This window comes from Euphorbia lathyris, chromosome 8 (genome assembly GCF_963576675.1).
Source record: "Euphorbia lathyris chromosome 8, ddEupLath1.1, whole genome shotgun sequence".
Classification (NCBI taxonomy): Eukaryota; Viridiplantae; Streptophyta; class Magnoliopsida; order Malpighiales; family Euphorbiaceae; genus Euphorbia; species Euphorbia lathyris.
This window is the reverse complement of record NC_088917.1, coordinates 74,537,348-74,558,648: the sequence shown is the minus strand read 5'-3', so window position 1 is coordinate 74,558,648 and position 21,301 is coordinate 74,537,348. Positions and strand designations below refer to the sequence as shown.

Genomic DNA, 21,301 nt, shown 5'->3' with positions numbered 1-21,301 from the left:
TAGTCGGTGAGCTCGACTTAGAATTTCCTCCTAGGTGTATGCTTCCATTCGCGTTAGAAATGCAAATTCTTGAATAAACAATCCGTACCTACAAAACGGGTTGTTAGTTTCAAAGAAATTTAACGAAAACCAAAAGCTATATTTAAAGAAAATTTTTGAAGAGTTTAGTTTGCTCCCTTTTTTACTCATTTGGTAGTTCAAAAAGAATGAAATATTCCGAGTTAGAAGGAACCTCAAACTCTTCGAGTTTTGGATTCTCTTCCATGGGTTCACACTCAACCGGCTCATCGATTAGAATCTCCGTTTCCTTGCAATTAAGACATCCTTCATTATTTGGAGAATCCTCTTGAGAAAGCTCAATTAACTTGAGCTTTCCATTTTGACCAACCGGATTGGTATCTTTAATTGATTCGTCCGCGGTTGAATCAAGAGGAGACTTCAATCTGGCAATTTGATTTCCCAAATCCCTGCAATACGCCTCATTGTTAGATAATCTCACAAGAATATCTTTAAGTATAGAGATTACCAAATTGGATTCTGAGGTTGATTGTTGGTGCAAACATTCGTCATCCATGTGGTCGTCCCACAGGTGATGATTATAAGGCATCATACCATGGAAAAAATCATTAGTAACAACAAGAAACAAAATAAATTATTCACAAAAAGAAAATAATATTTACAAATGCTTAGACTAATAATAGAACTTTTTATCTAATATTGCAAGATTATAAATCCCCGGCAACGGCGCCAAAACCTTGATACGTGGTGCCTAGTAGAGTGGTAAAATATTAGTGTGCTAAGTGTACTATGGTTATGGATACGATCTTTCTATGTGCTTTCAAACTCTACTAGACGCTACTACGTAGAGGCAAGTGTACCCCGTCATATCAAGTAATAATCTGGTTAAGACCCGGTATCGAATCCACGGGATTTATAACTACAAGTATTAAACTACTCGGTTTTACACGTTATCTAAGTGGTGAATACTTTAGGTTGGTTTGGGTGACAAGTACAAACTACTCCTAAACTATGGTGAGACAGACTCGTACAACCGAACTCTACGAATTGCGATAAGTTATAATTATAATAAGCAAAGACTCCGAACATATACGATTGATACTTTACTCTTGCAAAGACGACTATGTGTCGACAGACCGGCCCGTGAAGTACTTAGATGACGTGGTTCCTAGTCAAGGCGTGTCTAATGCTGGGGATCAGAAATTAGGGCCCATAAGTTTCGTGGTGTGTCAATTCCTACAGTTTCCGTGTTACTTCCAATAGGGCAGTGCCTATATGGTTCCCTAAAGATAACTCGTCCTTACGGGTCACCGGGTATCGTGTCCCCCTACACAATAATCAATTACAAATATCAAAACAAGTAGCAAACATCAACACGTATAGAGAGACGGGGATTGCAAATCACATATTATAAATATGGCATGAAAAGAATATTAATACAACCAAGCCTAGTACATAGGAAGAGTACAAGCTAATTAGCAAGTAAGAAGAGAATAATCGGCCCTTGGAACTAGCTAACCGGACTCAAGGTCATCTCTTAGGTCTTGGAGGTGGAACTTCTCGAGCTTGGTGGAAGAAGGTGGAACGGAACTTCGACGGAGTGACGGATGTTAGGGTTTAGTGTCCTATAGACAATTGTTCTAGGATATGAACTAAATATAAATGAAGTGTTCTTTATGTCTTTTGTTTTAATAAGATATAGTTTCATAACTATATAAAGGCAACCTCTTTTAAGAACTAAATAAGTCTAATAAAAGGAAATCCCTAAGTTTGTTTAAAGTGATTATAAAGTGTTCATACAAGCATGAAGTGAGACGAAACTTTATAATAAACTAATAAACTTAAAACCACCCCAAGTCAAGTAATATGTTTAGAAAAGGATTGACATATCACTGTTGAGACTTGCATGTAACAATGTCTCCTGTCAAGACAGAGAGCTGATCTCATAAGCTTCATCTATACAGATAATCTGGACAGTTGCATGGATCCAATGAAAGGGAGTTCATTAGGATTGGGGACCCGACTTGAGATAATAGGATGGGTAGATTTATCCTTGTCACCTGTTCATCTCATTTGTATTAATAGGTATAAGTAATCCTAAGACTAAAACGAATGTTAATTAGTGATTCTGGATTACGGAATGTGATGCTTTGATCCTGTTGTAGCACGATCCATAACTGAGATGACTCTGGGGTGTGAACGGCGAACGTTGGGTATCACAGGAAGTAATTGCAGGGTAGTTATACATTGGATTGAGCATTTTTCCCTCCCGATAAATGGGGGATACGTCCAAGGATCGCTTGTGGAAGACTTGACTCTAAATCCTTGCAAGGTGATAGCTTAAGACTTGAAATGCAGATTTCATTTAACCTATCTAATTGGAGTTAACTCGGCTTGTACAAGTAAAACGAACGTCTCTCTATATGCGACTTGACATTATCCATAGTCAAAGATTCAGTTCAAGGATGTAATTGATAAAGGATCGAATTATACTGTAACTAATACGGAAAGGTCAACGACAGAATCACCTGTCTTCTTATAGCTCTGGGGGAATGTTTCAGATTTGCTAATCACATTTCGCGCACTCATTCCATTATGCAAAGAATAAATATAATTCTGAGAAAATTAATTTAATAGTTGCATACGGCTAGAAGCAATAAGAACCCAATGGGTCATACATAAGACTTGGAGCCCAAAAGAGAAACATATGTTAATTAATTGATGGAAGCCCAACTGAGTCCACTAAGGCCCAGTAAGTGAGGGGGCGATTTTATGTATATAAAATACATAAACAATTAATTTGATTTTTAACAATTCTAATTAGATTATGATTGTGAATTAAATTGATTAAAAGATAAATAAGTTAGAAAGTTTAATGAGATTAAATTGCTTCTATTATTATCCTGTCAGGTTATTATTATTATCTTTATATTTAGATATAATTATAGATAATAACTAATAAGAATTTTATTCCAAATTAAATTCTTATTCAGTAACCTAATTCTATCTAACTAGGGTTTAGATACAAGAGAGTATATATACTGATAGGGGCGTTTCGTCCCTATCTTTTAGCGTGATTTACGGTTTAATTTTAGAAGAAATAAATAAGTTTAATTACAAAAATAGAGTGTCTTAATAAAATAATAAAATAAAAATAAAATCTGAGCTTTCGGTTAATTTCCTTTATTTTTAGTTGAATTTAGAGAATAAAACGTCACGCTAACTCGGCTCGTGAGAAGTGTATTTCGCAGGTACAATAAGGAGCAAAAATCTACTCAAATACGCGGGGCGTATCATCCTTTACGCGGGTCGTATCATCCTTTACGCGGGGCGTATCATCCCTTACGCAGGGTGTAAAACATGGTGTCAGCAATAATTGCCTTATCCGCAGACACCATGTGGAATTGACTTAGCATACGCAGGGCGTATGCCACCTTACGCGGGGCGTATGAAACATGTCGGAAATAATTGGCCTAATCCTGAAAGTCAGACTGCATTGTCTCCTGGAGTCAACTCTCCATACGCGGGGCGTATCATCCTTTACGCGGGGCGTACTTCAGCTACGCATGGCGTAAAAGCTCCAATTCAAGCTATAAAATCTCAGAAACTCATTTACGAGGGGCCTACTTCAGCTACGCAGGGCGTGTTTGAGACAACAAGACATAGAATTGGTCCACCTGCAGGAGATTTCTGACGGAATGGGCATATACGCGGGGTGTGCCTCACCATACGCGGGGCGTATCATGGGATTTCTGCACCAAATAATGTTGCTCCATACTTGTGCTTTGTGAAGTTAAACATTGCCCTTGCTTGATGTTTATAAATAGAAAGCTCTTGAAACCTAATAGACACCAATTACATACTAGAGAGCTACACTATACTCTTTTCGTTCCTTGTAATTTAGATTCAAATTTTTTAGTTAAACTCTCCCCCTCGAGAGCTTGTTCGGTTGTTCCGGCGTTCCATCGAAGTTCCGTTCCACCATTCGTCACCGAGCTCGAGAGTTCCACCCCCACGACCTAGGAGACGGCTTTCAGTCCGGTTAGCTAGTTCCAAGGGCGGATTCTCCCTTTTTACTTGCTAATTAGCTTGTACTCTTCCTATGTACTAGGCTTGGTTGTATTTCATCTAATCACTTTCCATATTTATAATTCATGGTTTACAATTTCTATTTCCCTTTACGTGTTAATGTTTATTGCTTGTTTTGATATTGATAATTGATTATTGTGTAGGAGAACACGATTACCACCGCCATTCGGGCTATCTTTAGGGAGTTATATAGGTGTTGCCCTACCGGAAGTGACAAACCGGAAACCGTAGGAATTGACAAGCCACGGAACTTACGAGCCCTAGTTTCTAATTCCCCCGCATTAGACACGCCTTGACTAGGAATCACGTAGTCTAAGTGCTTCACTGGTCGGTCTTACTACACTTGGTCATCTTTGCAAGAGTAAACCATTATCCGTATATATTTAGAGTCATTATTTATCGTGGTTATAACTTATCACATTCATCCCACTTCATAGAGTTTTAGCTACACAAATCTGTGTCGCCAATAGTTAGAAATAGTGTGTAATTGTGTCTTACTTTACCCCAAAGTAATCACCGCTTAAATAACATATGAAACCGAGTCGTCTAATACTTGTAATTATAAATCCCGTGGAGTCGATACCCGGTCTTAACCGGATTATTACTTGATACGACGGGGTACACTTGCCCCTAAGTAGTCGTTGCGTCTAGTCGAGTTAGAGCATTTAGAAGATCACATCCATAGTCATAGCACATTCACCGCAATACACATTTCGTCATTAGAAAAATCTCAACACCAGGCGCCGCGCACATCAAGTTTTTGGCGCCGTTGCCGGGGATTTATAATTTCCTACAATATTAGACAAAAACGTTTTATTGTTAGTCTAAGCATTTGTAGATATTACTTTCTTTTTGTGAATAATTTATTTTGTTTCTTGTTGCTACTAATGATTTGTTTCATGGTATGATGCCTCATAGTCGTCATCTGTGGGACAACCTCATGGATGACGAATGTTCGCACCAACAATCAACCTCGCAATTAGATGTGGTAATCTCTATGCTTAAAGATATTCAAGTGAGATTATCTAACAATGAGGCATATTGCAGGGATTTGGGAAATCAAATCGTTGGATTGACGTCTCGTATCGATTCAATCGCGGACGAATCAATTCGAGACGCCAATCCGGGTGGTCAAGTTGTAGGGGTCGAGTTAATTGAGCCCTCTCAAGAGGAGTCCCCAAGTCATGTAGGATGTCTCAACTGCGAGTAGCCGGAAATCCTAATCGATAAGCCGGTTGTGTGCGAGCCCATGGAAATAAATCCAAAGCTAGAAGAGTTTGAGGTTCCTTCTACCTCGAAATTTTTCACTCTTTTTGAACTACCAAAGGAGTCAAAAAGGGAGCAAATGAAACTCTTCAATAATTTCTGTACATATAGTTTTTGGTTTTTGCTAAATTTTTTTGAAGCTAACAATCTGTTTTGTAGGTACGGATTGTTTATTCAAGAATTTGCATTTCTCACACGAATGGAAGCATACACCTAGGAGGCAATGCTAAGTCGAGCTCACCGACTATAACGTAGCGCTTCTTGGGAGGCAACCCAAGCTCGAATAAGGGAGTTTTCTTTCCCAGTTTTTATTTTCCGCATGTCATTTCTTAAAAAAAAAAATCCCACTTTATCCAAAGGAAAATAAGCCACGCGGGGCGTACACACCTATACACCCCGCGCAGCCGCGTTTCCCATTTTCGTGCTTGTTATTTCTGTTTTTGCGTGAGTTAATAACATTCACGCGGGGCGTATCCCTTTTACGCCCCGCGTGCTCCACCTTTTCCGTAATAAGATGGCTCAGAGCTCGGAACACGCGGGGCGTCCCTCTACGTGCTCCCCGCATATCTGAGTCTCTGGCCCGGTGCACTTAAAAAGCCTCCTCTACGTGGGGCGCCCCCTGGGATACGCCTCGCGTAGGATCTGACCTTAAGGGTCTCTTTTTAGCTCATTCCTTATTTTTGTTTTTGTTTTGTTTTATTTTTGCGACGCCCTTGGAATAGGTGTCATTTTAATAACGCGGAGGGACGTGCAACCCCGCACTTTTAGTTTGGTTTGCACTAACAAAAACAAAAATAAAAATCAAATAATTATCAAAATAATTAAACAAATTTGTTAACTCTTAAATTTATTCCGACACACTACCTCCTTCGGAAATTAATAAAAGTTCTGTTATTTGTCGTTAAAACTAAATGCGTCGGAACACAAAGGAATGGTTTAATTAAGAAATTTTAGTCTTGATTTTGAAATTAGGGAATTTGTGCAAAGCTTAGGTTAGTACTAAACTAAGGCATTGAGTCTTAACCCAAATGTTATCTCCATAATGAACTTTGAAAAGACAATAAAAACGGGATAGTTGAGAATTTAGCGAAGACTTGATAGTACACAATTTAAACCCGAATCTTTGTGAGGTATTTTTGAGCCTAAAAGAGTTCGTACGAGAACTCTAATTCTTTCACAATTTTTCGAGAGCTTTGATTTCACTCGACTCATAGAATTTGCATCCAATACCGGGTTAAGTACACTTATTTTTGGTAAAAAGGCAATAGATGATAAATCGAACCCACTTAGGCTAATTTTTCTTAATTTATTTTTCTCGTTTTTATTAAACATTAGGAAACCCCTTCGAGCCTATTAACCAACTTTCTTTGCTAACACCCTTATAACATTTAACCCTTTTTCCTCTTGTCCAAATACCGACAAAGTCAATTTCCACCCGAATTACCCAAAGTAAGCCACGACCTTAACAATTGAACACTATAAGCTTTCAAAAGTCGTTTTTGTGCCTCTATCAAAACAAAGGATACAATAAAAGAGAAAAGGCATTCTCAAGCTCCACCCGAGCAATTTTGAAGTATATTTTGTAAAATTCGCCAAGGCCAAAACAAAACACGGTGCAATCACAAAACGGTATCTTGAACTCGAGTTTCCATAAAAACTAACCACTAAAAAGCCACCCACATTACAACCCCCCTCCGGGTTCATTTTTAATATTGCCTAACCATTATGTAGGAGGAAAAACCCGGATGAAAATGCAAATTCAACATGATCTCGAGTAAGTGCAAAGAAGAGTGCTAAAACACCGACCCACCATAAATTGAGCGTAAGAGTGAAATTCCTTGGTGAGGTACTACCGAGTTCTCAAAAAAATGATTGGCTCCCGTTAATATCGCCTATTAAACTTAATCATGGAGGTCTCAAATAAGTTTTTGTACTCAATTGCTTGCGTAGGTACTTACCGAAACCTTTGTATAAAACCGTAACTTTGAAATCACGCACTTGGTAAAACCAACCTTCGGTTTGTTTCTCAATTATCTCAATCCCTTGTCTTTCGATTTCTTTTACTTGAGGACAAGTAAAACTTTAAAGTCCGAGGAGGTTTGATAGGGGCGTTTCGTCCCTATCTTTTAGCGTGATTTACGGTTTAATTTTAGAAGAAATAAATAAGTTTAATTACAAAAATAGAGTGTTTTAATAAAATAATAAAATAAAAATAAAATCCGAGCTTTCGGTTAATTTCCTTTATTTTTAGTTGAATTTAGAGAATAAAACGTCACGCTAACTCGGCTCGTGAGAAGTGTATTTCGCAGGTACAATAAGGAGCAAAAATCTACTCAAATACGCGGGGCGTATCATTCTTTACGCGGGGCGTATCATCCTTTACGCGGGGCATATCATCCCTTACGTGGGGCGTAAAACATGGTGTCAGCAATAATTGCCTTATCCGCAGACACCATGTGGAATTGACTCAGCATACACGGGGCGTATGACACATGTCAGAAATAATTGGCCTAATCCTGAAAGTTAGGCTGTATTGTCTCCCGAAGTCAACTCTCCATACGCGGGGCGTATCATCCTTTACGCGGGGCGTATCATTCTTTACGCGGGGCGTACTTCAGCTATGCACGACGTAAAAGCTCCAATTCAAGCTATAAAATCTCAGAAACTCATTTATGCGGGGCGTACTTCAGCTATGCACGACGTAAAAGCTCCAATTCAAGCTATAAAATCTCAGAAACTCATTTACGCGGGGCGTACTTCAGCTACGCAGGGCGTGTTTGAGACAACAAGACATAGAATTGGTCCACATGCAGGAGATTTCTGATGGAATGGGCATATATGCGGGGCGTGCCTCACCATACGCGGGGCGTATCATGGGATTTCTGCACCAAATAATGTTGCTCCATACTTCTGCTTTGTGAAGTTACAACATTGCCCTTGCTTGATGTTTATAAATAGAAAGCTCTTGAAACCTAATAGACACCAATTACATACTAGAGAGCTACACTATACTCTTTTCTTTCCTTGTAATTTGGATTCAAATTTTGTAGTTAAACTCTCCCCCTCGAGAGCTTGTTCGGTTGTTCCGGCGTTCCATCGAAGTTCCGTTCCACCATTCGTCACCAAGCTCGAGAGTTCCACCCCCATGACCTAGGAGACGGCTTTCAGTCCGGTTAGCTAGTTCCAAGGGCGGATTCTCCCTTTTTACTTGCTAATTAGCTTGTACTCTTCCTATGTACTAGGCTTGGTTGTATTTCATCTAATCACTTTCCATATTTATAATTCATGGTTTACAATTTCTATTTCCCTTTACGTGTTAATGTTTATTGCTTGTTTTGATATTGATAATTGATTATTGTGTAGGAGAACACGATTACCGCCGCCATTCGGGCTATCTTTAGGGAGTTATATAGGTGTTGCCCTACCGGAAGTGACAAACCGGAAACCGTAGGAATTGACAAGCCACGGAACTTACGGGCCCTAGTTTCTAATTCCCCCGCATTAGACACGCCTTGACTAGGAATCACGTAGTCTAAGTGCTTCACTGGTCGGTCTTACTACACTTGGTCATCTTTGCAAGAGTAAACCATTATCCGTATATATTTAGAGTCATTATTTATCGTGGTTATAACTTATCACATTCATCCCACTTCATAGAGTTTTAGCTACATAAATCTGTGTCGCCAATAGTTAGAAATAGTGTGTAATTGTGTCTTACTTTACCCCAAAATAATCACCGCTTAAATAACATATGAAACCGACTCGTCTAATACTTGTAATTATAAATCCCGTGGATTCGATACCCGGTCTTAACCGGATTATTACTTGATACGACGGGGTACACTTGCCCCTAAGTAGTCGTTGCGTCTAGTCGAGTTAGAGCATTTAGAAGATCACATCCATACATTCACCGGAATACACATTTCGTCATTAGAAAAAGCTCAACACTAGGCGCCGCGCGCATCATATACCCCCCTTACATGAGAATTTCGGCCAACCCTAGTCTACCGAAGAGAGAGAATTTCAACCCCCTAGTCGAGGACGAGATCATTCACGGCTTCCTTCCGATTCGATCGATTTTCATCTCTTTCTTTTATTCCTTGATCTTGTGTTGATTAATTAGAGACAATCTATTCTTGATTGCTTTTACACGGTTGAATTCTAACTTGGTTTTGAATTGTGTTTTTGTCTTGTGCTCGGGAACTCGAAGTAAGAGTTGTGGGCACTTCGATAGCAACGGTAGATAGAACTGCAAAAAGGTATTTCCTTCTATCCCTCTTTATATGAAATAACAATTAACGGATCTTAGGTTAATGGAAAAAGGTTAAAATTTTATATTTCCGCTGCCAAACGTTTGCCTATTTTCCTTCAACGACTGATAGCTCCCATTTTTATAGGGTTTTTAGGATTAATTTAGTTTGTTTTAATTAGCTTTTAGTTAAGTTTCTGTATTAATTTGTTAGTTTTTAGTTAAATTTAGCATTTTCTATTATTTATGGCATTTTCGGTGTTTTCAGGGTTTTTCAAGACTATTTGAGCATTTCCGAACCAGACCCAAGCCTATTGGAGCATTTCCGGTTTATTCAGGGACCGTCAGAGCACTTTTGGAATTTATCAGGGACCATTAGAGCACTTTTCGAAAGCCCAATGACCTAAACAGATAAAAGCCGGAGCAAAATCGCCCCATTTAGGACCTCTCTCGTCAAGACAATACCTATCTCGTCGAGACAGGCCCTCCTCTCGTCGAGACACTCATTGTCTCGACGAGACGAGGCGGGGAAAGGCGCACCAACGCCTTCCCCTTTACTGGAATGCACGGATTTGGGCCTGAAGCCCATTAAAACACTTGGTAATAGCCTATTTTGCCCCCGGATACATTAGGGTTTCTCCCTAACTCTATAAATAGGGAGCTAATCTTCATTATTTGGGGGGATTAGCCATTCAATAAATCAGAGAGCCGCTAGGGCTTTCTCTCCTCCACAATGTAGATTTATATTTTTGTTTAGGTTAGATTTCCTGCTTTCTAGATTAGGTTTATTTTCAGTCTTTGTTTCTTTCAAGAACAATTGATGGGAGAAGTTCCTCATCTTCTATTTTTGTAATCAGAATCGCCAAAACGGGTTCTAGATTTCTATCTTTCCCTTTTATCTTTTGCGATTATATTTAATTGAAGCTTTTTCCATTGTTCCTATATGCCTATTGCTATGATTGGTTTGTCTATGAACTGATCCCCATCCAATTTGGAATGGGGATGAAATTGATTGTATGAATATGTATGATTAGGGATTTAGGACCTTTGATTAATCAGTTTATGCATGCTTAACGCCTAGAAATTGTTAGGAACATGATTTATGCTAGAATGAATATTGATAATGATCAACTAGCCTGTTTATGTATATAATGTGCTTAATGCCTGTGACCCTGACATTAAATAGGATTATAGATAGATGAGAACCTGACCATGGAATTGTCTATACCGAATTTGTGTAAATCTGACTTCGCTAGAGACCACTAGGAACGAGGCTTCGTGGTTGGGCTACGGCTTTAGCCTTAGTTGCCAAAGAACCTAATGCTTTGCATGACCTAGGGTATATACCTAATCAAGCTATCACCCGAATGCATGTGAATAGGAAGGACAATACTGATCACATTAGTCTTTCACTTAGGGCAATTACCTTCAATCATTGGTAAAACATAAATTTGAACTCCCTAAACCCATACATAGGATTCAATCAAAGGATTCGTCAACCTAGATTTTCCACCTTCTATCCTGTCAATTATTCGCTTTATCTTGCTATTGCTTTTCATTTTATTAATTAGTTATCAAAAACCCAATCTATCATTCAACCCTCTAAACAATTAGGTCGCTCTAGGTAGATTTGCTAGTTATAACAAATAGTATTTGTAGTTCGATCTCGTGCTTAGCACAATATTACTTGTTGCAATAGGATACACTTGTCCTATTAAATGTTATATACTTTACGAGCATCAACGACACAAGTGAACAAGCTCTCAAAGTGATAGAGTTTGGTTGTACAAAATCTGAATCTAAATCTAAAGCTACCTCTACATCTACATACTTCTTACTAAATAAGTGCCAAGCACTCCTATTTATACACAAATCAAGCTTGGGTCATAATTGTAATTACATAGTGTGAAGAAAAGACTTTGAATGAAGACTTTCAATGTGAATGGAGACTTTGAATGTGAATGGAGAGCTTGAATGTGTGTAAAAGTGGTAGGAAGACTTTGAATTTGATGTAGAATAATGAAGCATGTAATGCTTCATTATTTTCTTATTTTCTCGCATATTTCACACCAATGGAAGATTTTCTAAGCTTCAACACGTCCAGCAACTTAGATTAATTATTTGAGCCTGTTTCGCTGCGAATTTAGAGATGACATTATTATTCACTTGTACATCTTTCTCTTAGCTTTCCAACTCATTTTGAATCGCCTCAATCCGAGTTCGTATCAGGGAGATACGATGAAAATACGAAAATGTGTCAAATTTGTGCTCAATGTGAACAAGGTGACCTGACACCTATGCCCGCGTGGAATACCTATGCCCCGTGTAGATGAGATTTTGAAGTCATATGTTTTTCCTCTAAAAAGTCCACGCTCCGCGTGGAAAGGGTCACGCTCCGTGTAAATGATTTACTGACGCTTATCGTGTTGGGGTTTAGTGTCCTATAGACAATTGTTCTAGGATATAAACTTAATGTAAATGAAGTGTTCTTTATATCATTTGTTTGAAATAGATATGGTTTCATAAACTATATAAAGGCAACCTCTTTTAAGAACTAAATAAGTCTAATAAAAGGAAATCCCTAAGTTTGTTTAAAGTGATTGTAAAGTGTTCATACAAGTATGAAGTGAGATGAAACTTTATAATAAACTAATAAACTTAAAATCACCCCAAGTCAAGTAATATGTTTAGAAATAAGATTGACATATCACTGCTGAGACTTGCATGTAACAATGTCTTCTGTCGAGACAGAGAGCCGATCTCACAAGCTTCAGATATGCAGATATCTGGACAGTTACATGGATCCAATGAAAGGGAATTCATTAGGATTGGGGACCCGACTTGAGATAACAGAATGGGTAGATTTATCCTTGTCACCTGTTCATCTCATTGGTATTAATATGTATAAGTAATCCTCAGACTCAAATGAATGTTAATTAGTGATTCTGAATTATGGAATGTGATGCTTTGATCCTGTTGTAACACGATCCATAACAGAGATGACTCTGGGGCGTGAACGGCAGACATTGGGCATCACAGGAAGTAATTGCAGGATAGTTATACATTGGATTGAGCATTTGTCACCCCCGATAACTGGGAGATACGCCCAAGGATCGCTTGTGGAAGACTTGACTCTAAATCCTTGCAAGGTGATAGCTTAAGACTTGAAATGCAGATTTCACTTAACCTATCTAATTGGAGTTAACTCGGTCTGTACAAATAAAACGAACATCTCGCTGTATGTGACTTGACATTATCCATAGTCATAAGATTCAGTTCAAGGATGTAGTTGATAAAGGATCGAATTATACTGTAACTAATACGGAAATGTCAACGATAGAATCAACCTGTCTTCTTATAGCTCTGGGGGAATGTTTCGGATCTGCCAATCACAGTTCGCGTACTCATTCCGTTATACAAAGATTAAATATAATTCTGAGAAAATTAATTTGATAGTTGTATACGGCTAGAAGCAATAAGAACCTAATGGGTGACACATAAGACTTGGAACCCAAAAGAGAAACAAATGTTAATTAATTGACGAAAGCCCAGCTGAGTCCACTAAGGCCCAGTAACATGAGGGGGGCAAATTTATGTATTAAATACATAAAGGAATTAATTTATTTTTAAACAATTATAATCAGATTATGATTGTGAATTAAATTAATTATAGGATAAATAAGTTAGGAGGTTTAATGAGATTAAATTGCATCTATTATTATCCTATTAATAAGTTATTATTATCTTTATATTTAGATATAATTATAGATAATAATAACAAGAGTATTATTCCGAATATAACTCTTATTAAGTAACCTAATTCTATCTAACTAGGGTTTAGATACAAGAGAATATAAATACCCCTCCTATCAGCAAATTTCGGCTAACCCTAGTCTCTCCCACAGACTGAGAATTTCGACCACTACAGTAGAGGACAGAATTCCACCGATTGCTTCCGAATCAATTGATTTCATCTCTTTCTTTTTCTCCTTGATCTTGTGTTGATTAATTAGAGGCAATCTATCTTGATTGCTATTACTTGGTTGAGTTCTAATCGTTTACTTATATGTTTTGTTATGTTCATGAATGTAGAAAAGACATACAAAAGGAGAAATTCGTTTTGCTTCTCCTACATCAGGTCAGTTCACGATTTCGTGGATTCTCGGAGATTGAACCGTCGGATCGTCGTGATGTTTGGACAGGAGCTTCTAGACGTATTTTATGTTTCCACCGTTGGGATTGTCGTTCGGAGGTCTGGAAGGTCTGTTCGGGTAGGGACAGATTGATAGATAGTTTCCATCTCTTTTGAAGTTGTGGGCACTTCGTTTGCAACGGTAGATTGATCGTCATAAAGGTATTTATGTTCGATCCCTCCTTATATGAAATAACGATTAACAGATATTGGGAAAAGGAAATAAGTGAAATTTTTTATATTTCCGCTGCCAAACGTTTGCCTATTTTCCTTCAGTGGTATCAGAGCCTGTGTTAAATCCGTTATTTCATATATGAAAATAAAAGGGTTTTTAATCAGATTGAATAGATTTATAGTTAGGTTAATTAATCAATTTGATTCGGTTAATTAATCTAAAGATAAATGGTTAAGATGAGATTAAGATATACGTGTTTTGTGGATTAAGAGTTTAACCGTTTGAATCGTTAAAAGAGTTAATTCGATTAATCTTTGAAAATTTTGATTTTATTAACGATTTAAAACGAAACGTTTAGAATCGATTAATTAGATATATATTTTGAAAAAGGTTATATAAATATAAACTGAGTTATATATATATATATATATATATATATTCGAAATTAAAATTTTAGTTTTTAATTAAAAGAGTTTTGATTTAGCACCTTAATAAGCATGTAGAATTTGCTCATTCACCGTTAGATCTAGGTTTATTAGAATCTTAAGGTGGAGATTCAAAGCATCCCGAGGCTTAGATTTAATAAGCATATATCAAACGGTGAATGAGCAAATTCACTTACTCATTAAAGTGCATGTGAAAATTCATGTTAGTTTAAATAAAGTTTTGTTTCAATTAAAAGAGTTTTTAATTTAAAACAAGATTTTAATTTAAAAGATAATTTAAAAATAAAAATAAAAATAAAAATAAAAATATAATAGAAATCGGACAATTTGCTGTGTCCAATTTCTTATTAGAAGAGTTGTGTTCCAACTCTTCAAATTGGAAGAGTTGGACACACCAACTCTTTTAATAAGAGTTGGCGAGATTGCTGCCTATTGGCATCAATCCGGCCACCTATTGCGGATGTGATCAGCGAAGGGGACGAACTTGGATTTCGTCCCAGTCACGTTTTATTTGGCAATTTCATTTTTTTTTCTGAATTTTTAGTTTTTCAGAAAACTAAAATTAAAATATATATAGAATTAATTGATCCACATGATTTAATCGTTGTATATTTTAAATTGTATAGATTGAATTCGGTTGTCTAATTAAGATGTTTTAATACGGTTAATTAGATAACTATTTCGTTGTATATAAATTTATTAATCGTTATAATTAATAAAAGGATATGGTAATGGTATGTGTTTTAATTTGATTTTGCAAACCGTAAATATACTTGATATATTAGTTAATCACTTTAAATGGTTTTGGTAAAATGATTAAACATAATGATGTATAATCACTCGTCTTAAAAGTTTTGTATTCTGGAATTGATTTTACAAAGTTTAATTATTTGTATTTGATACGGTTGAATTAAACACGTTAAATAATCTTGATAAAATAATTGAACACAAATAATTAATATTTTGTATAGTTGTATTTTGAATCGTCTAATTAAGTTTATATTTGATATACTTTAATTAAGATAAAATATAGATGATACAAAATTAATTAAATGTTAATTAGATAGTAAAGTTAATTAAAGGACTAAATTGAGAATATAATTAATCTAAAAGATTAATTTGATTAACTTAAATATTACATAAAAGGTTTATGTAATCAACCAATTAAATTTATTTAATTGAGTCTTTGCATATTTGGAGTTGTGGACATATTTGGACCCTCTATAAAAGTTATTTAGTTTTTTGGTATTTTTGAAAAATAGGACCTGCGTGTCCTGCCTTATCTACTATCTATTATGATTTCTCTTCTCATCTAAGTCTCTTCAAATTAGTTGAAGTATTCTCTAGTAGTATAGAAATTGATGTTGATGTAATTTCAAGGCGCCAAGGAAAAGACGGAGGACCTAGAGGATAAATATGTAATAGTTAGTATTACCATAGGGTGACCTTTATTCCATTTCTGGCTCAACGGAATAATTTAGATGATATATCCATAACTACCAATGTAAATTGTATTTGTCTGATGTATGCTAAAACAAATCAAGACTAGGTTAGATTATGAGACTTAAAATAAAAATCCCTCGCTAATTAAAAACGTATAGGGTGGACCAACCAGTTGGATGTCAGTGCACCCGGTCTTCCATGTCAGCAATTTGAAGCCATACCATCCAGATAAGACGGATGAGGACAGAAACAAGAATACCAGACCCCCAATCACGAAGAAAGCACCAACAAGTAGAGAAGTCGAAGAGATCTTAGCAGAAAGGATCGCCTCCACAAGCCGACATTCGTACAAAGAATACCTCGTCAAATGGAAGGCACAAGGCGAAGAAGAAATCAGCTAGGAGAAGGAATTAGATCTACAACCCATTAAGCAGCAGATCAGAGACTTCGTCAAGGCTCATTCGATGGGGACGTCCAACGTCTGAGTGGGGAAGAGTGTCAGGGGGCGAGTTGGGCGAGTGTAATAGGGGGGAATTATTGTAATAATAAGTGTTGTAATGGGGAGAGTGAGAGTGACTATGTAATGGGGCAAAGAGTGGGGGAGTGTGACAAGACATTGGGGTATTGGTGAATGAAACGTTGTAACGTCCACTACCCTTGCGCCCACAGTTGGCATAAGAAACAATATAGGGGGAGGGAATATCCTCTCCGGGACTTAACGCTAGGATTGGCTTAGGATATCCCTTGTCTCCCCCTACTGCTAGTGTTAGGATGTCGATGGTGTAATATGGTTGTCGTATGATTAATAAAAGCCTCCGTGCATTATTCATATATTGTATTCCTTTCTGTATGCTGTTGCTTATTGTTATATGTGACTGGTGTGGATTGTTTGTGTGATGTTACTGTGATGCTTGTCCCTTTTATCTAATTGATATATGGCTTGTCCCTAACCTGTATACGTGCCTATTGCAGATATTGTAAGATGTGACTCTTGGTTGGTTTAGCTTTCGGGGAAGAAGCAAGCGCCACACGGTGTCAACTAGTTGGCCCTGTGACACATGGCTGGAACGGATGAGGCATCCGTTTAGACCAAATTTTGGCCTATTCTCTCAAAAAACAAAATTCAATTTTGAAAAAAAAAATTATGAAAAAGACAAAATAGTCCAAATTGGTTTGGAGGCCATAAATAGCAATATCCATATTTTATTAACACTCACTTGTTCATCAAGATATCTGAGCTCAATTTCAAGTCAATAAAAGTTGAGTGAAATTTCAGAAATTCCATTTTATGATACAGCTCACAAGCTTACAACCAGTTACAAACATTTTCAAAATTTCTAATTGATCTCAAAGTTTGAAATTTGGTAGTGAAATGGAATATTATTGTTAACCCAAAACTATCAATAATTTGATAGTAAGAATACAAATATAAATCGCAAAAGGTACTATTTGATCCGACCTATTTAAAATTTGTATGTTTGGCTATTGATTTATTATTTGGTTCATCTATTTTAATTGGATATTTGATCCAAATTGGATGGAGAATTAATGAATGAAGGGTCAATTTCGCCCAAATCGAATATTTGATTATCAACTTAGTTTTTAAAGTTAATGTAAAGATCAAATTAACTTATGATTAAATGAATCTTGAAAATTTGATTTTTTTATATCCAAACTTTACCATGTTTATATTTTGATATCTAAAATCTATTTTTATACTTAAAAGTTGTTGAAACTGCACTTATAAAAGAAATCTCTAAACATCCACCGAAATAGGAGTGTGAGAGATATCAACAATTAAGTTTGATAGAAACTCCTCAAAATAGTAAAACATATATTTCGAGGAGTTTCTATCAGACATAATTGTTAATGGTATCCTTACTCATATTTTGAGGGATTAATAGAAAAAAAATTTAATAGTACGATTTCAGCACCTTTTAACTTAAAATAGATTTTAGCTATTAAAATGTAAACACAAACGGAAAGCGATTGGGAAACCAAAGGAGACCCTGAGTCACCTGCTCGCCCCATACATTCACAAAGGTGCACAAGTCTCCCACATGGCTCCTGCGCCGGGAGTAAGAACATTTGCTGATTCCAGGGCTTTAAGCATGGCTTCCAATTCTTATCGCAACTAAGAGTAGGGGCTTTCTTGTACGCTTCTCTCCCCCCTATCCTATCATTTTTTACTTTAAAGCGAAGTGGAACCTTTAGAATAAGCTTTTGGTCTAATCGGATGGTCACATGGTGCTTTGGTTCTCACATCCAATAGTTGTGGGGTGCTTATGCCGAAGTAGTTGGTGAAGCGCCCTACCACTTGCTTTCCTAATATCGATCTTCACCCATACTACAAGGATCGATTTTCATCGGAAATAACACGAGTTATAGTAAGTTTTTAGAGTTCAAATTAAAGATTTTCGAACATGATCATTAGATAGTTAAGAATATAGATTGCTAGTTGGGTTAGGAGTGAAAGCAAGGTAAGCCAACAAGAAAGTGTCGATCCGGGAGAATTCTAGAGGATAGGAAGAAGTATGGAAATAGTGGAAAAGAAAGAGAGATGGACTCAGGCCTGCCTCAACGGCATAAGATGAATATAAAAAATCAAGCGCTAACGATCATTCAGTCAGGTAATTGTTAAATTAAATTCTTTGAATGTTGTCCTTCCACCATCTTTAACTTTCTAGAAAGAAGCTATAAGTGGGGTTAGAAGTCAGTATAAAAAATATATAAATTTTCAGAACTGATTTGACCATGAGTTATTTGATTTCATATCAACTTTAAAGACAATGTTACAAAAAAAAAAAAAAAAAAAGATTTGGACTAAATTAACTCTCCGTACCAACGTTAGAAACTAATTTGACCCAGAGAGTTAACATGTCTAGCAAGTTTTTGCCACCCGGATATTGACACGTGGCAACATTAAAAAACAATTGCCACATGGTTTCTTACGTGTAAAGCATCTTAACTAAAAAAAATTATTGAATTAAACACGAAAGAAACACATACATTCTGTTTCTGGCCTCCTCCATCTTCAGAAACAGCCCCTTCTCTTGTAATTGATGTGCTATTGTGGAATTAAGACTTCCTTTTCCACTGTAAATTTGGTTTCTGGCCTCCTCCATCTTCAGAAACAGCCCCTTCTCCGCCACAGAAAATCCACATTTCACCTATATCCCTCAAAAGCCCCAACTTCTTGAATATAATCATACCACCATTGAAGATTGATCTTCCCTTCAAAAATCAACTTAGGCTACAACACTTAGGAAATAAATATAATCAAGTCAATTTATTCATCAAATCCTCAATCAAACGACCCAACGAACACGTTGAAGATCCACCATCCATCAAAGCAATCTTACTCTTTCTACTCATCTTTTTCACTTTCTTTCTGATTTCATAATTTTCCATCAAATTTCTTATTCCTCTTTCTATGATTTCAGCTTTCACTATCATTTCACTTTCCTTTCTATAATCCATTTTAATCTCCACCGCTAATCCTAACTCGTCCACTAATTCAAACGCATTTACCTGTTGCTCGGAATATATCGGCCACGTGGCAATCGGAACACCGTACCATAGGCTCTCCAGTACGGAATTCCACCCACAATGCGATACAAACCCTCCCGTTGCAGGATGGCCTAGGATTGCAGTTTGTGGAGCCCACCCTATTATCTTCCCAATCTGCGCCGTACGATCCAGAAATCCCGCGGGTAAAACTTCCGCCGGGTTCTCGTAATCAGTTGGGTAATCCATCGTCTTTTCCTTCGGCGGTGGACGGCGGAGAGACCATAAGAATCGGTGCCCGCACTGTTCCAATGCAGATGCTATTTCTTTCACCTGATCCTCATCGAAACATCCTATGCTGCCAAAGCAGAGGAATATCACCGATGACGATGGCTGATCGTCAAGCCAATTTATGATTTCCTGTTGATACACGCCGCCGTCAGATCCAGATCCAGATTCCAAATGCAAAACCGGTCCGATAGGGTAAATAGGAGGAAGTTCACCGTCGGAAAGAGATTTAATAGCATTGGATTCAAGCTCCATGAATGAATTCAGTAGGATACCTTTAGCTCTTCTGCATCGTCTAGTGTTATCATTCATAGAAGAAAGCATTTCCTCGGAAAACACCAAGTACGGCAGAAACCTAGCCGGAAGTGGCTTAGACAAGACATGGAGATCAAAAACGGCGTCGTTGGTGGAGTCTTTTAATTGAGATAGATCTACCTTTTGTTCATCGCTAAGTACCAGCAAATGAAACATAAGACCAAGAAAAACTGCAGTTGTGGTAAAGTAAATATAAGAAGGAACACCGAATTCATCGGCGACATCTATGATCGGAGAAGAGAACATATCGATAACGAATCCGGCGAGAGGAATATCGGAGGTGGAAATGAGGTTGGAGACAGCGTCCTTGACTTCAGCTTTGTAATTTTGAGTTAAATTGAGATCGAACGAGTCAGCCTCCGCCATTGGTATCTTGATGAAGCGGAAACGATCTGTAACAGTGAGGGCATCAGTGTAGCTGGCGAGCGTGGAATCGGAAGATCGCATCAATACAATTACATTGACGGAGAATTGGTCATCTTTCTCAAGTAAAAGATTTGCTGCTTCCACTGCAGATGCGAGATGACCGACGGTTGGCCAGGGGACGATTACAAGCCAAGCTTTCTTCTTCATCGATAATAGTTCTATCTTACTTTGTCATCGCTGTTTTTTTTTTTTTCCAAAAGAAAAATTCTGGAAATTTCAAAATAGTATGTGAATCTCGTGGAAGAGAAATACTCCAAAAAAAAAAAAAAACTATTGTAGGATGGAAATTAAATTAATTAATAAAAATATATAGGTTAAAGTTGTTCAATATCATATTTTTTTATAGAACTACATTTTCGATTTTCTAAAATCATATTTCTTTTAGGACTTTGTCTCTCTAAACATTAACTTTTTATCGCAAATAAAAAAGTTGAAGAATAAAGTTGTTTAGAATATTAGTAGTTCTTAAAATATGTTGTTTTTGAAGTCGTCAATGGTTATTTTAATAGCATCAATCGAAAAAGTTATTATTTTGCTAAAGTTGAAAACCTTAATCTTCGTTTTGACAAAAAGTAAATCACAATTCTTTATCTGAAAATTAGTTAAACCAAAGTAGTTTTATTTGAAATTTACCCAAATATATATGAAAAATGTTAGTATTTATATTCAGTAGAGATGACTAAAGTTTTTGAAGTTGCTATTAAACCTATTGATAAATAGGTAAATAATTTATTAGCAGGTGAATTGTATTATGAAAAAAAAAAAACTTTCAAGAAAGACATTTGTTATAGAAGGAATGGAATATATATTTACATTGTTTAAAAACAAAGGCGCAAAATCTACCTAGGCCCTATCCAAGCGTTAGAAATCGAGAATCTATTCTGATT

General features: G+C 36.8%; 1 protein-coding gene across 1 annotated transcript; it reads right to left on the bottom strand.

Moving 5' to 3' along the window:
- Positions 1-18,639: 18,639 nt before the first annotated feature.
- LOC136202088 (anthocyanidin 3-O-glucosyltransferase 6-like) lies at positions 18,640-20,666 on the bottom strand. Its single transcript, XM_065992558.1, has one exon. The coding sequence runs from the start codon at positions 20,559-20,561 to the stop codon at positions 19,158-19,160; it is 1,404 nt and encodes a 467-aa protein (XP_065848630.1). The 5' UTR covers positions 20,562-20,666; the 3' UTR covers positions 18,640-19,157.
- Between the last annotated feature and the right edge of the window lie 635 nt (positions 20,667-21,301).

Excerpts from the sequence above, each read along its gene's own strand:
- LOC136202088 (XM_065992558.1), bottom strand. The coding sequence starts at position 20,561 with ATGAAGAAGAAAGCTTGGCTTGTAATCGTCCCCTGGCCAACCGTCGGT.